At 36.2% G+C, this 16,905-nt stretch overlaps 1 protein-coding gene across 4 annotated transcripts in view; it reads left to right on the top strand.

Annotated features, from left to right (window-relative positions):
• Nucleotides 1-16,163, top strand: part of LOC145693188 (sodium/hydrogen exchanger 9B2-like) — a 96,207-nt gene extending 80,044 nt beyond the window's left edge. For 3 of the 4 annotated variants that reach the window (XM_081768963.1, XM_081768961.1, XM_081768962.1), the window contains exons 9-11: nucleotides 1,017-1,160; nucleotides 4,927-5,028; nucleotides 11,569-16,162. In XM_081768963.1, coding sequence (XP_081625089.1) covers nucleotides 1,017-1,160; nucleotides 4,927-5,028; nucleotides 11,569-11,787 — 465 coding nt within the window. In that variant the 3' untranslated portion in view covers nucleotides 11,788-16,162. Of the gene's footprint in view, nucleotides 1-1,016; nucleotides 1,161-4,926; nucleotides 5,029-11,568 lie in introns of all 4 variants that reach the window. The other variant, XM_081768964.1, reaches the window with a different exon arrangement.
• Nucleotides 16,164-16,905: the final 742 nt, after the last annotated feature.

The following is a 16,905-nucleotide window of genomic DNA, read 5'->3' as shown; positions in this document are numbered from 1 at the left end:
TTCTTCCGACTTCCCCTGAACTGGTTTCAACAGGGGCAAATGACGAATCGGTAGAATTACTGATGACATCGCAAATTAATTATTGAGGTGAGCTTTGCATTCATCGACTGGTACGAGCTCAAAGATGGTTTACTGCGAACAGCTGGCTATTCAATACAACCATGGTCAACTCGAAAAGATATTTTCTATGAGGATCTACCATACACTCGCACGCATGGACTATTCTAGCAGCAGACGCTTATGACATCACTGACATCACACAGATTCATCAATGTTAACGACTCGACAGGTGCAGCGAATTTGACGATAAAAGACTGGAAGAAGGTCTGACGTGATGATTCATGACTTCGTGTACTCCATAAATGGACGTATACGTGTTTAAAGGAAACCTCTTGAGACACTAGAACCTTCGTGCATGCTTTCGTCAATGCATGCCTGTGATGGCGGATGTGTGATGGGGAGCATGTTTATATAGCTCTTGGTGATTGTAGGTCAGTACATGACAAATGTCCGTTGCCACAACCGTCTGACAAACCGTGTGTATTCTACCGTGTTGCATTCTTCCCTTATGTCAATGGAATCGTCAAAGACAATAACTTAACCAGCCATCACACACATACTATTTAGGAATGTTTCGTGAATACAGTGCGGACTTCCATCATCTTCCACAACCATCGAACTCCCTGGAGATGCCATGGAACCGTATATTTGGTCTCTCGAGACACTCCTACCTCCATCATAATAAGGAAAGACACATTACACGCATAGTGGTTGACCATACCTGCGGGCACGAATACCAACATCTCATTTCCAGTCCTGCATGGAAGGCGAACCTATACCACCATAATTTAGTGATCAGTCGTCATGTGCAATGAATTCGTTACAATATATTCATTCAGTGATTAAAATTATAATTGTCTGCGTATCTTCAACATTTTGTAAGCTATAGTTGAATTTCAGTATAAGATGATGCTCATCTAAAATTGATAATAATGTTTGAAAACTTATGTTTCTAGAATCCCGTGGAAGATGCCTTCTCCATATTGTGGCTGATATTTCAGCCTATTCTTTTTGGAGCGATTGGTGCAGATGTTTTGTTATCATCCATAGAACTCGATGTTGTTGGTCTAGGAATAGCTGTCTTATGCATCGGACTAGTTGTAAGTATCGTCTTCAATTACATACTGATTCTACAGATTCTTTATAATGTATTTAGATTTGATTTCAAAGTAGTTTATATTAATCAAAAGATTGTATCGTTCTTTATTATTTCATTAAGCATTGTCAGTTGGTCCTTGTTCATTTATTCTTGGGTATGTTGAATTCTTTCTTAAAGAATTCTTGCGCGTGAGTCCCCAGAACTACTGTCTGTATGGCTTGCATACACTCTTTTGCGCGAGAGAACCAGTTTCAATTCCCGACAGTTTGTGTGCCTTCACGTCAAACTGTAGATCGTGTCTCGTTTTTTCTCGTTAGTAAAAACACGTTAAATTCCATACAACCAAGTCAAAAACTCTCCTATAATTTGGAAGTTATTATTATATCTCGTTGTGTTAAAAATGATACATTGAATTGGATTGTTGAAGTTAAAAAAAAAAAAAAAAAAAAAAAAAAAAAAGTAACGAACCTCCACTATTTCTCATCATCTTTGATAACAGAAGTAACATATGTAACTTGCCTACGATTCGAATATAATCGTAAGAGTTGGTATAGACTAAAAATACATGGGATTGATTTTCCTGAGATGGCCAAAACTGTGCCCACATACTTACTCACGAGTAACACTTTGCTCCTTTGAATCCGGAATGGCGGAATGCAACACATATCCTGAAAGAGTCAGTCTTAATTAAGATGCAGATGAATTCCCAGCGTCAGTCAGCTGTAAGTTCGGGATTTACGAGCCTGTCAAGTTAACATAGAAATCCATAGGAGATACAACGTCTAGGCATTTCCTTGACGTTTCTTTCTGCGAACCATATGTAATATACTACGTAAACCATACTATTAATAAAGCACGAGAAGCAAATGTAAGATAGCGTTCAAACAGAAAATAAGACTAACTTTGGTTTAAATCAAGGGATCGTTATTCAAGGTACGCTAGAAGTATTTACAGAGAACAGACGATGTGGAGATAGAGAAACAGAGCACGAGAAGCATAGAAAGTTTGCTCACAGTGTGCACACTTGACAAAAACCAACTCATTACACTTGGAACACGAGTCACTGTTGATTGAGTCAAAACAGTAATCGTGAAGGAAAAATCCACATTCCCAGTGCTGCGTCCAAGTAACCACCTTTGTGAAAAGTGTATCGAATCAAGTTCCTGAACCTGGGAGCGCAGAACCGATAGATCGTGAACAACTGCAATGCCAGGAATCGGTCACGGTGCCACATCGTCAAATCACCTATCAATACCAATGTGTCACTTAAGTAGCGGATGAATGACTTGCATAGCCTGAAGAAGTGCACATCTAATGGTTGAATCTTTCCTGTACATTTCCCAGGAATTAGCCTCTTCTTGAAATCAACATTGCGGATTTAAGGTTACGTTTACGTCCTCATTTGTTTTTTTCTTTTCTCTTTTCCATATGCTGCCGAAGATAAATGCTATGCTTATTCCAGCCATGTTCTTGGGATCACCCTGAAACGTGCAGACTCGTGACGCGTCTTCGTCCACAGCATTATGTATATTCAGACTAGGAGAAAGAGACGTTACGGAAATGCCTAGACGTTGTATTTCCTATGGATTCGTATGTTAATTTTACACGTCCATTACTCCTAAACCCATTGCTGACTGACGCTGCGAATCCATATGTATCTTAATTAGGACTGGCTTTTTCAGGATGTGTCGCAGTCTGCCATTCCAGATTCAAAGAAGGGAGGTGTTACTGATCAGTGTAGTTCCCTTCTCAATGAGCCGCTATGCTCGATATGGTGGCAGCGGGCATTGATTACCGTTCTCCAACCTAACTTCTAGTGCAGCAGTGCACGACGAAGGTGGAGTAGAATTAGAGATTCCTCGTTTCAGCAAATCAAAGGCATGGAACTCATTGGAGGAGCCGTCTAGGAACTTCACGGGATTGGAGAAAAGAGAGCTGACAGATGCACCAGTTTCAATCTTCATTGGTCGATAGCCTGTTTCATTATAAAAGAAACAAAACATGAATTATTATTCTTCGTTAATTACAGTAAGAGACAAAGACCCTAAGTAAATGACCAAGAAACTTCAAAATGTAAAAGTGTGAAAATCTTGGTCAAAGTTTAGATAAGAACCATTTTTTTGACCTGAATATTTGCGGAGTTGATGTTGTTTTACTAGACTTTTTTGTTCGGCTATACTGTCGTTTATTGGAAAATGAAAGTTTTCTGTTTCCTTTTTGACATTCTGTAGTGCAAGAGGTATCAAAGCTTTCCTTATTCTTTCCTTCATTCTACAGTACAATTACATAAAGCCACTTTCGAACTTCAGCTAAAAGTATCAATTGAAAGTTGTCGTTGTTAGAGGTATAATTAGTGGCCAGTTCTTTCAATGAATTCCGAATATTGTTGTTGATACCAAAAAATCTGTTGTGATAGTAGAAAATTTGTAGAACTTAGTAGAATTTAGTGATAACCTGTTCTGCTTGATTTAACTGTCATTATCAGAAATCTAAATTGGAATATTGCGCATATAATCATACTAATCAAAGTTTTTATTTATTTAGTTTTTTAAACTGATTACACTGTTGTGTAATTATTGTATTGCCTGTTTCGCAACTTTAGCATAATGAAAGTATCAAATTTAGTGCCAAATCACTAACCTTTATGTGATAATGAATATTATTTTATACTATTTTAAAATGACCCCTTCCCGCTGATGTAGTGTCTAGCGTTCTCACCTTTGGTGCATAAAGTTCCGGGTTTGATTTCCAGTGGGAGAGCATTGAACACATTACGGTGGTTCGGATTTCACCTTAAACTATAGGTCCACATCTTATGTAGCCTCGGTGTTTCAAGGGACGCTAAATTTGGATAAAGGGAAAAACAAATATTTTAAAATGAAATTTATGTTAAGGGTAATAAAATCTATTAATGGCAGTTCAACAGTGCAGCTTTTAAGTTACCGTGATTTATAACCAGAAAAAATAATAAGTAAAAAAAGAAAAAAATGTGAGTTTTACGTCCCACGGTTATGCCGGTTAGGCTAAAGGAGACGGTGATGATGAGTAATGAATGAAATGGTGGAGTGAAGAAAGTGGGAGGAAACGGGAGAACCCCGAGAAAATCCCCACACACGGTGTTTGTCCACCACAAAGTTCACTTGGCGAGGGCTGGGATCGAACCCGCGACCCCAAGTACCAGAGGTGAACGCTCTACCACTGAGCCACCGCGGCCCCTATTAAAAAAAAAAAAAAAAAAAAAAAAAAAAAACTAGTATGCCAGTCATAGGTGATAGAGATATTTCTGTTACGAATTCAGCTTTAGAAGGAGAAAAGAAAAAGCTTTTCCACACCTTCCTCCGGTTGGATCTGTTTAATCATTGTACAGGGGCCGCGGTGGCTCAATGGTAGAGCGTTCTCCTCTGGTGCTAGGGGTCCCGGGTTCGATCCCAGCCCCCGCCAAGTGAACTTTGTGGTGGACAAACACCGTGTGCGTGGGTTTTCTCGGGGTTCTCCCGTTTCCTCCCAATTTCTTCATTCCACCATTTCATTCATTACTCATCATCACCGTCTCCTTTAGCCTAACCGGCATAACCGTGGGACGTAAAACTAAAAGATTTCATTTCATTTTTAATCATTGTAAGCACTTAAATGCTGTTCTTATGTAGTTGTTAAGTTTTAAGTGGTTTATATGAGACTTTTTTTCTATCTATGGTTACTTTAAGAAATATATAAAAATATCAGTCTTTCATACAAAATAGTTTTTCACGTATGTATATTGTTTTCAGCTTAGAGTGATAACAAGCTTCCTTGTAGTACTTGGTGCTGGACTAAATCTAAAGGAAATGTTTTTTGTGTCAATTGCATGGTTACCAAAGGCCACAGTACAAGTAAGTATATGTTTTTCTTCGTGTACTGGTTCTTGTTTGCTCTTATTCAGAGTCATTTGCTATTTCAGTGTACGATGTTAGATAGTATAAATTTTGGTGTTTTTCTACTATTTTGTAGTGTATTGTGTGGTTTATTACAAGCAGCAAGAAATAAATACTCAAACTTCACGTGCTGAAATCCACATTATCATCTTTGAGTAATTGCGCCGTAACAATACCTTCAAAAGTATGAAGCAGAGCAATAAGTAACGCACAATAATTTCTGAAGAAGAAAATGTAATAGGTAACACATAAAGAATAAATACAAACTAAAAGGTCATATTAAAGCTACTTTTCAATATAGTCGCAAAGTCTCAATACATTTCTTCCATTGTGGCACAAGTTTTAAAACATCCTATTCATAGAAGTTCGAATCTTGGAAGTGTAGTCATCTGCTCACAACCGAATTCATTGGGTCAAAAAGATTATAATCTGAAGATGCCAGATTTTGACTGTATGGCGTGTGCTCGAGCACCTCCCAACCAAACTTTTCGACATTTTCACGAACAGAAGCAACAATACGTGAGAATTTTTTCATTTCCAGTAATTAATATTAAAACGTTTGTCACGAAGCACACGGCCCAACCGAATTATCTTTCACTACCCCTTATGGACGTCTGTGACGTTCTTTGGCATTCGCCGAGAACTAGCTTTACGAAATTTCAGTAAGATACATGACATTTTTACTCAGTAGTTGGCGCTTTTGCTACTAGAGGTACACCTGATCGAACAACTGCAAAGTACAGTACGAACTTCAAAGTAGTTCTCTTTCAATTTTCACGTGCCAGATTAGTATAAAATCACGTGATAAAAGTGCTTTGCGCTATTTATTAATCCATCCTCGAATACAAAGTATCCGGACACACACACACACACACATACACACACACACACACACATATATATATATATATATATATATATACAATGTGATCAAAAGTATCCGGACACACACACACACACACACACACACACACACACATATATATATATATATATATATATATATATATACAATGTGATCAAAAGTATCCGGACACCTGGCTGAAAATGACTTATTACAATTTCATGGCACCCTCCATCGGAACTGCTGGATTCCAATATGGTGTTGCCCACCCTTAGGCCTGATGACAGCTTCCACTCTCGCAGGCATACTTTCAATCAGGTGCTGGAAGGTTTCTTGGGGAATGCCAACCCATTCTTCATGGAGTGCTGAACTGAGGAGAGGTATCGATGTAGGTCGGTGAGGCCTGACACGAAGTCGGAGTTCCAAAACATCCCAAAGGTGTTCTATAGGATTCAAGTCAGGACTTTGTGCAGGCCAGTCCATTACGGGGATATTATGGTCGTGTAACCACTCCGCCACAGGCCGTGCAGTATGAACAGGTGCTCAATCGAGTTGAAAGATGCAATCGCTATCCCCGAATTGCTCTTCAACAGTGGGAAGCAAGAAGGTGCTTAAAACATCAATGTAGGCCTGCGCTGTAAGAGTGCCACGCAAAACAAGGGGTGCACGCCCCCTACAAGCAAAACACGACCACACTATAACACCACCTCCTCCGAATTTTACTGTTGGCACTACACACACTGACAGATGACGTTCACCGGGCATTCGCCATACCCACACCCTGCCATCGGATCGCCACATTGTGTACCGTGATTCGTCACTTCACACAACGTTTTTCCACTGTTCAATCGTCCAATGTTTACGCTTCTTATACCAGGCGAGGCGTCGTTTGGCATTTACCTGCGTGATGTGTGGCTTATGAGCAGCCGCTCGACCATGAAATCCAAGTTTTCTCACATCACGCCTAACTGTCATAGTACTTGGAGTGGATCTTGATGCAGTTTGGAATTCTTGTGTGATGGTCTGGATAGATGTTTCCTATTACACTTTACGACCCTCTTCAACTGTCGGCGGTCTCGGTCAGTCAGCAGACGAGGTCAGCCTGTACGATTTTGTGCTGTACGTGTCCCTTAACGTTTCCACTTCACTGTCACATCAGACACAGTGGACGTATGGATGTTTAGGAGTGTGTAAATCTCGCGTACAGACTTCTGACACAAGTGGCACCCAATCATCTGACCACGTTCGAAGTCCGTGAGTTCCGCGAAGTGCCCCCTTCTGCTTTCTCACGATGTCTAATGACTACTGAGGTCGCTGATAATGAGTACCTGGCAGTAGGTGGCAGCACAATGCACCTAATATGAAAAACGTATGTTTTTGGGGGTGTCCGGATACTTTTGATCAAATAGTGTATGTATTAAGTTTTATTTGTTTTATTTTTGTTTCTGTTGCTTATTCTAACTTAATACTTTCTGACAAAATATAAAATATCTTAATACTTTATCAGAAAGTGTTAAGTTAGAATAAGCAACAGAAACAAAAATAAAACTAAACACGCCACTGATAGTTCAAGTAATAAAATATAAAGTTGTTACCCAACAAAAGGGATATCAGAATTGGGATTCCTGCCAATCCAGCGGTTTGATAGTTTGCGGTTTTCCATTTTTATTCCGTACACCCTTATGTGGTATGAAAATTAATAAATTTGTAGAAAATAAACATTTTTTTTTTTTTATTATTATGAAATGTGTGAGCCGCATACGCTGCATTATTCTACTGCCAAAGCGAAACATTAGGAAGACCAGGTTCTCTGAAACCGTGATTATATTTGGGCAAAGAATGACGTAGTATGCATACATTAATAATATATAGAACCGTTGTTAATTTAAAATAATAGAAATGATCTGATGAGGAAAGTAGTGGTATCTGTTGCTGTTGTTTTTTCGTAATGCACTCATCTTCATGTAATTACTTTGCTTCAATATATCATTAATAACTTACATGACCTGAGCTGTTTCAATTGTGATTCGTGTTGGTATGACCTGACTTAAGGAAGTCAGATTTCTCGATTTTATCTTGTCATTCTCCCGTAAGATGCCGCTAGATAAATTTTAATTTTTACGTAGTTAGAAACAGTTAAATGATAATTGAGATGCCAGTTATTTTGTAGACGATTGCTATAAAATTTCATACATCGTTTTGTGTACCTTTAATACTTATTCTAAAATTTGAAACAGTCGCTTCAGCCAGCAGTTTTTACAGATTCAACAGGTAGATAGAGTTACTAATTTCATTCTTGTGTTTTTCAATGTTTTTCAAAGTAAAATTTAAAAGTAATAGTACTTTTCTTTTACTTCTCCGTGTCAGATAGGAAACCTGTCGGATAAGATTCATCACACATTTTTGTTCCTCGGAATTCAGTTTTGTGTAGTAGTTTCGTTTAACTAACTTCTGTTGTGTCAATATTGTTTGAAAGGATAAATGAATTTCAGTTTATTTTGTGCATATGTGTTATTTTTTGTATGGTGTTATTTATTTATTTATTTATACGAGGGAGGTCTGGGATTTATTTATACGAAGATCATTCACAATTATTGGTTGTTAGTAAGTAGTTGTGCCAAGTATTGTACTAATATTTTCATTGAAATAATATATCATAATTCCTTCCCTACGCATTAATAATGTTCACATGCACTTGCCATTTGGAGCCTGTGGTGAATGCCAGCAATGTTAAATTGCGTTCTGCATATTGCTATAAGATGTAATTAATGAGAAGTGATAATATTTCTTTTATAAAAATACAAATTGCCCGTGATAGAAGACGTACAGTCTTAAACAGTTACGAGAAGCATGTTACGTTAATGCATTGTCATATTTAGCATGAGTGAAATCAATAAGAAAAGGCATGTGGCACATGTGTGGGACTTGTTGGACAATAAACGATGGTGGACTTTTGCAAAATTGGCGTGTGAGGTGAGTCCATATTTTTGAAAACAGTGAACAAGATACCGACACAACATTTGGTAATAGTAAAACAAAACAAAACAAAACAAAACAAAACAAAAAAAAAAAAAAATGTAGGTGACCTTTTACCAGTTGTCAGAAGTCTAATAATGGTACTGATTCACTGCCGACTGCTTAGGAACCACTAGTCAGGCGAAAGTAATACATTCTTCGTACACATTATTACAATTGACCAATAGACGAAGACGTAGTGTAGGTACGAGCCCGAATTTAAATGTCAGTCTAATGAGTGCTGACCCTCCGGTTATCATTCATCACAGAAGTTTTGCCAGTATCTGAGTGACTAAAGCATTGCTTATAGTTTTAAATAAATAATACGGGATCATTCTTATGTATGCTTTGCTGAAGGGGACAGCAGCTAATGCACAATACTACAGGAATTTCCTGGAGAACTACTTACATACGTATTGTGGTTCAGCGGAAGGGACCAAAACTTCCTCAAAATCAGCGAACTTTCAAACATGAGACTGCTTGTGACGAATTTTGGTAAATGGAAATGGTGGAGGAACGGAGTTAGGAGATCCCTGACGGTTCACCATATACATCAGACATGCAATTCTGCTATTTTGAACTATTTCGGAAGCTAAACATTTCACTACACCGTCAACTACTTTCTATGAGAAATACCATTTTAGCTGTAATTGGGTGGCCCATGTACACGCTCAATAGAAATGGCACTTCTTACGGCGTTCAATGTCTGTCTGATATTGAGAATGTGTACTAAAGGTACCTATGTAGAAACCTCTAACAAAAGTGGTAAGTAAACTCAACTGCGTACCACATCTATTCCCAAAATTTTAGCCCTAAACAGTAGAGTGCGTAGTATTCGCGAAATATTTGCCACTAGCTATATAAATCACGCACGTTTTCACATGTTATTGCATACAATTCATAAACTAGGTTCCGCGATAAAATTTTACGAATATAAAAATACAGTAAGTGGTATATGAACATAGAAGTAATGAAATTGCAGTTGCAGTTTTACGTGCTGTAGTTTGTGTATACGTACAAAATACCACATCTTCAATTGCAGTGCAGTTGGCTGGAGGATACGAATTAGTAGTAATATTAATTGTTCAAGTATCTATTTTACCAAAAGAAATACTGGTAATGGTAAATATGCTCTCCAACTGTTAACATCACTTCCAAATTGTTAAATGATGATTCATGTTATAAGCGTCTCTTTTGTTCACTGACGTGGCCTTTCTGATTTATTTTGGTTTAACATTATATTGGTTGCATTGTGTTAGCGGTATCGATATTTAAAACAAAACAAAACAAAAAAAAGTCCCCCCTCTCAAAAAAAAAAAAAAAAAAAAAAGAAAGAAAGAAAAAAAGTACACATTGTGGAAACTTTTAGTTTACGGTGTTTCAGGAGAAAGCAAATTAGGATGAACTGTGAAATGAAAGACGAACATAAGAAGAAAATTATTTTATTACTGTGGAGTTAATGATGCAGTGCATAACGTACTTTTCAACGTATGCATCATTCTTGAGGCTCTTGTCGTAACGAGGTACCAGCTTATGCATGCCTATGTCTAAGAATTCTGCAGTCAAAGATTAGAATCATTTGCAGCTTAGTTGTCCAATCGGAAATCCATTCAGGTGAAACTCGCTGGGCATGAAATCGGGACTGTAGGGAGAGGACACGTAGAATTCCCATATTTCGTCCCCGGTGACGGTGCAGTTTCGGAACTGGTAACTTTCATGGTGATAACGCAGCAAAAATGTCAAAACGACACTAGGCGCTTCTTTTCTTGTGGTCCACTGTCAGTTATTTTTGAACCTATCGCGCACATAACTTGCAAAACTGCAGTCGCTGAGTAACGATGTTAAGCAGCAGGAAACGGGAGATCTTCTGCATAATTGCTTGCTGCACACTCCACCAATTCAGGAGTAACATGAACGGTCGCGCACATCAATGTAACTTTGCTATGAATTATCTGTATCACCTTCTGACCATATATTCACTCGTGACATCCAGTCCATACGTTTCACGCAACTGCCGATGTACAACTCCCGACAGCTTAGCGTCGGAAAACCTGATTAGTATGCATACCATGCGCTCGGTGGGAGATTATGTTCGCAATTATGTTTACCGTACGACAGTTTTCTTACCCTGACTCGACACTACTGCGCTAGGACCACGTTATTACGGCTGTTCCTCCTCTACTTCTGCACAAACGCGGCCCGCTCTGGCCACTCGGCCATATTAGGGCACTTTCGGTACTTTCTAGATGCGTCTCATAGTAAGTAGGCGTAATATACATAAGTAACTACTGAATTTATGTTAGAGATTTTGTTTGTGAGTCAGTACTTGTACAGAATTTTTATGGATTTTCTGCCCAAAATTAGCACGCTGTGTCTTATGTAGGAGATGGGACTTTTTTTTCTCTTTATCAAAAGTAGGATGCGTATTACACACACATAAATACGATATTGCCTTTGTATATATTAATGATCAATAAAAGTGGTGTATTAGGTGCAAAGTGGGCCGTCACTGATATATATTTTCCGAAAGTGGAGCAAAATAATTTTATTAATTTGAGTCTTGGTTGCAATTTTATAGCATTAAAGATATATTATATTCGTGTTAAAAGGTTTTTGAATAGTTATATGTTTCATTACAGGCAGCCATTGGTCCGGTAGCGTTAGATACTGCAAGACAGAAAGGAGCACCAGAAGAAATTGTACAGTTAGCCACCTATGTGTTGACAATTGCTGTAATATCCATCCTGATTACAGCGCCTATTGGTGCTATAGGAATTGCACTTGCGGGACCAAGGCTGTTGAACAGAGCAGAGGGAAAGAAAGAAACTAGGAGCTCTGAAGAGAATACATCCGTATGAGAGTTAATCAACGAGAAAGATAACTACAATTAGACACACACAAACAAGGAATTTTCCATCGTGAAACTAGTCAATTTGTTATAAAATTAGATATATATTTTATCTTTGTTATAAATGATATATATTTTGCTACTTAACCAGACTTAAACATAGATAAATTATCATCAGTATGAAAGATGTTCAATATTTAATCATGTGATAACTTTAGTACTTATTGAAATTTTCCGAAGAAGAAGTAATCAATCCCACCGATGATCATTTCTAATCTGATTATAGCCCTCCCTGTTGGTCTATGGTAAGCGCGCGCGCCTTTGGTGCATAGGATCCTGGGTCCTATTCCATAGGTGAGAGAGCCTTAAGATTTGAATGGATTGTGGTAGTTTGAATTCCACTGTTGAACAGTAGATTCACGTCTCATATAGTCTCGGTGTTGAAGAGGGACGCTAACGCCAATTCCGTTACCACCTATGCTAATTATGTGCACTGTATCAGTGATAACTAGAGAACGGATTTTTATGAAGAAAATTTTAGGAAAATGTGAAATTTAGAATGCCACAATATGAAGAAATACGGAAATTTATTTTGAAGTATTTTTCCATGTTTGAAAAGTAAATGGAATAGACGACTTAGATCACAAAATCACTTCCTTAATGTGCACTGCACATCAGATGCAGAATTCGTATTTGTTGTATTAAATAACGACAGGTTTCTCCATGTTGTCCGGAAGCATTTTAAATCTTCCGTCTGTCAAGATAGTTTTGGACTCCATATTACATGAAATGATAGAAGTATACTTGTACTGTGCTAAATTCTCTGCGTTAATATTTGCTGGAAAAGGTGTGCGGTTACCTTCTAGTACATCCCTTTCATGGAGTAAGATCGAATATGATTTTTTACTTTAAAGAACATTTACCATTTAGCAAAATCCCTTGTCCCCACATTTCCAGGAACTCTGCCAGGGTAATGTTTCAGTTCTTCCACATATTACAAAGAAGTGTGCAGCGGTACATGACTTTCCTCCAGTTTCTCCACATTTTGTGGAACAATTTTAAAATGAGCATAGATGTAAGCAAACTTGGTCTTAAATTTTAGTTCTGCAAAATGTTTTGTGCCTGCGTGACACAATCTCGTAGACTCTGGGTTAAAGTTGTCAATTACCTTCAATGTAAAACACAGATCTTAATATAATATTTAATTCAATATCCAAAATAAAAAGTATAAATTTGAAGGAGAATATAACTCACATTAATACAATTTGCTAACATTAGTAAAGAAAATAAAGCATTTGAAATAGATTAAGAACACCATCTATTTAAATATCCGAAATCATTAAATCTTAAATTAAAACTTTAAATACATCATTTTAAAAATGTTTCAACAAAAATTGTAAAAAAAAAAAAAAAAAAAAAAAAAAATGAATATCTTTAGTTGAACATGTTAGGTAATAATTACTACGAAGTTAATAATTTGAAAGTGTCAGAAACTTGTAGTGAACAGATTGTTAAAGAAATATATAATACAAGACTGCTTACTGCTTTAATTTCATTGTTCGGTAATTTCATTCATACCCATCTGTATGGTGACATTTATATTCAAAGCACCAATCTCGTTTTTGGCATCCTCGTGTTACTTATTTTTAGCATATAATTTTCTATATCCTGTTCACAGTAATCTCAAGTCACAATAAACAATGACGCAAACAGCTAATGGACAAATTCCATTTACTAACCCTTTCCTCCCAGACGCCCTAAGTGTTTGAGAACTAGTCATCCTTAACAATCGCTGAAGATAAACAGATTTATGGCCTAAGGCAACATGCTTTTGTTGCATTTTGTTCGAGAAATGTCTATGAAAATTCAAAGAACAAAAATAAATAAAATAAAAATAAATAAATAAATAAATAAAAATTATGTAAAATAATAAATTGTTGGCATTTTCAGAAAGATTTTTTATAATTAAGACAACTTCAGCATGAAACATTAAAATATAAACATAATATGAAGGATTTGGTAAAATATAAAGCTTTTGTCAAAATATGAAATATAAAAAAAATTCTCATGCGTAAAGGAATCTATACCTATGGAAACGTATGGATCTCAAGTTTTTTCACTGTTTGGTAAAAAAAACAAAAAATGAAATTCATAAAAATCCGTTCTCTAGTAACCAATTTATAATTCGCTTCGGACCAGGACAAAATAAGAACCATACTTAGGACCATGTTTCTTTGTTTTTTTAGAGGCAATAGTAAGCTGAAATCATAGAATTTCTGAGTCTTTGTTCTATTCTGTGTATCCTGTTTTTTGTAGGCCAATTAGAGCACGAAATTGTCTTTTTCTAAATACTAGCCCAGCACCAACAGCCATACTTTGCTGAATAGGCTTGGTAATAACCAAAAGGTTGAAGAAAATATTTTTACAGTTAAAAGTCAAATACCGATGCAAGTATATTATGATGGCAGCTACTCTCTCCCTGTTATGAATGAAAGTAGAAGAAAGAACAAATCATATATTTTCATTTTTATTCGCAAGCTGGCATTTGACCACCTGGTTTACATGTTGATGTTGTTGACCTTTTCGTCAATATAAAAACGTTGTAAAACAGTATTTTAAATTTTTATTTATTTATTTTTTAATGTACCTTTTATATCGAAAACTTTGAGTTCTTATGTTTTTGTCTGTTGCCCTACTATGAAGGTTAATTTTTATCTTTTAGGTGTTTATTTAACACTAATAGGTCAAGTCATCACTCCAGATCTTATGAGTAGAGCGTCTTGACAAACAAAAGGTAGCTTCAAATTTTCAGAAAAGGCCAACCAATTAGGTTAGAAGTAGTTGTACGTGCAGCAGTTGTGAATATTTACTTAATTCATATTATTCTAATAATTTGAAAGTACTTCATTTTATTGACAGGGAAAGATTAAGGATCATTCTGCTGGCAGGAAATCAAATCCTTGTCTCCCTTTTGTTGTAGTAGCTATGCTTCTTGAGTTTCGACTCCTTCATCAGTAAATAGTAAACATTTCTGTCATTGATTAGGGAGACCTATGTTCGATAACCAATTAGAGCTCAAGTGAGTGTAGACACACATGTTACGTGTCACACTCTTACGGTGAGTGTAGATCTATGTTCCTGTACTTGGTGCTGATAAGAGGCGCTAACTCGAAACATATGCTTCTGAACTACGGTGGATGCTGCACTTTCTGTATATATTAGTTCTTGGGTCTCAACAAACTACATATACACAGTGAAATTTCCCTAAAAACATATTCATAATGCAGTTTTTTTTGCCTCGTAAAAAAATATGTATTGTTACAAAACAGAACGCTCCCCTTTACGAACACGGACAGTCTTCTCCTCTTCCCCCCCCCCCCCTCCAACGTTTTAGTAACATCTTCATAGCGGAGAGGAATTATTTTTTGTTCGTATATATTTAGCACAGAAAATACTTGAAATAAATCGGATCGAAATAAGTTTGTGATACAGTATAATAGGTACAAAATCTTTTCCCCACAAAATGTCGTTATCATATAAACTAATGACCTAATGAATTACTACGCAGAACAGTTCAAGCTGAACTTGAAAGTCTTTTATCTGTCCACAATAAATTTTCAGTATTACGTTTAGTACAATCAGTATGTGAATTAAGGAATTTTTACAAGGGAATAACATGTATTTGATAAGAAAATTATCACATATAGAATATATTTTACAGAACACTCGTATAGCACATTCATCAGCGATATTTTGGTTTAACTAATGTATCTATTGTATACTGTATTGGTTCCCAACCGGTGTGTCGTGTAATTTTAGAATTTAAAAATATGAAGTACTTAATAATATTAAAATTCATTTTGAGACAGACGGTATCAGTCAACGCTTCCAGTGGCAGCAAGAGTGCTCAGTATTCTCAATATGCTCAAATTCGTTTTACTTAAAAGGTTGTTGGAACAAAAAGATAAAAAGTAAACACAGTAAGAATATATTTTTTCTATCTAAATTCTATAAGAATATTATTTTTATCTAAATTCGATGTATGTTGTGTTTCCCTAAACATGAGTTGTTTCATTTATATAACACCCACACTAATAAATAAAATTGACTGAACTCAAGAATATGATTGTGCTTAAATAAAAAAGTGTGTGAAGAGGTATATAGCTTTTTTTGAGTAAATTTTAAAAACTTGTGTTTAATACGACAAATTGTTTTTCAGTGGAGGCTTTTCGTATTGTATCGTTCCAAAGCATTGTATACTGCAAGTATCATATTAGATACATTCTTGTAATGTACTATTTTAATCTGTTGTTTTTTCTCCTTCTTTTTTTCTTACATATGTATAATTGTAAAATATGAAGAAGATTAAATTATTTTTTTGTATTTAAAAAATCTTTTGATTGAAATTGAAGAAAAATCTGTTTTTTTTAAACAATTACGTTGTGTAAATACAAGTAGCATTGTCACGTGTACATCACGTGATAGAGTTTTGTTTGTATGGTGTGATATTTTCTCATTTAATGTTGAAACCAGAAGTGATAGCGATCTCTACTACTTCCGGTTTTAGTAGAGAAATTAAAATGAAGGTGCAATATATTTTTGGAGCACTTATTGGTTGCAGAAAACAGCATCTCGCCATCTACTACCGTTTTTACTCTGGATTGCTAATAAAACTCTAACTGACAAAGCAGTGTATATATATATTTAAGAGTATATGCCTGTGTTACAGTTTCGGCTATGCAACATAGCCTTCCTCAGACACATTATCTCATTTTTACTCTAAAGGCGATCAACGTTAAAACCGAAAGTAGTTGATCTTTGCTACTTCTGGCTTGAATAAAGTGTTAAGAGAGGAGATTATTCCCAGAACGCTTAATCTATTCACAGCGTACTCTATTAGAGAGGTACTCACTATCTCATAGTTTTTGCTCTATTCAGATCAATATTGAATTTGCAAGTTGTAGTGGATTTCTGTCACTTGTGGTTTTAGTAAATAAATAAAGATAGAGATGAAATGCGATCTTGGAACGCTTAATCAATTACAAGAAACCACTTCTGTATCGTATTTGATGTATAATGATCAACGTTAAAACCGGAAATGGTTGATTTCTGTTACTTCCGCTGGACA

This window comes from Thermobia domestica, chromosome 8, assembly GCF_964235325.1.
Source record: "Thermobia domestica chromosome 8, izTheDome1.hap1.1, whole genome shotgun sequence".
NCBI classification, from domain to species: Eukaryota; Metazoa; Arthropoda; class Insecta; order Zygentoma; family Lepismatidae; genus Thermobia; species Thermobia domestica.
The sequence above is the reverse complement of the archived record's forward strand: the minus strand, read 5'-3'. Positions and strand labels throughout refer to the sequence as shown.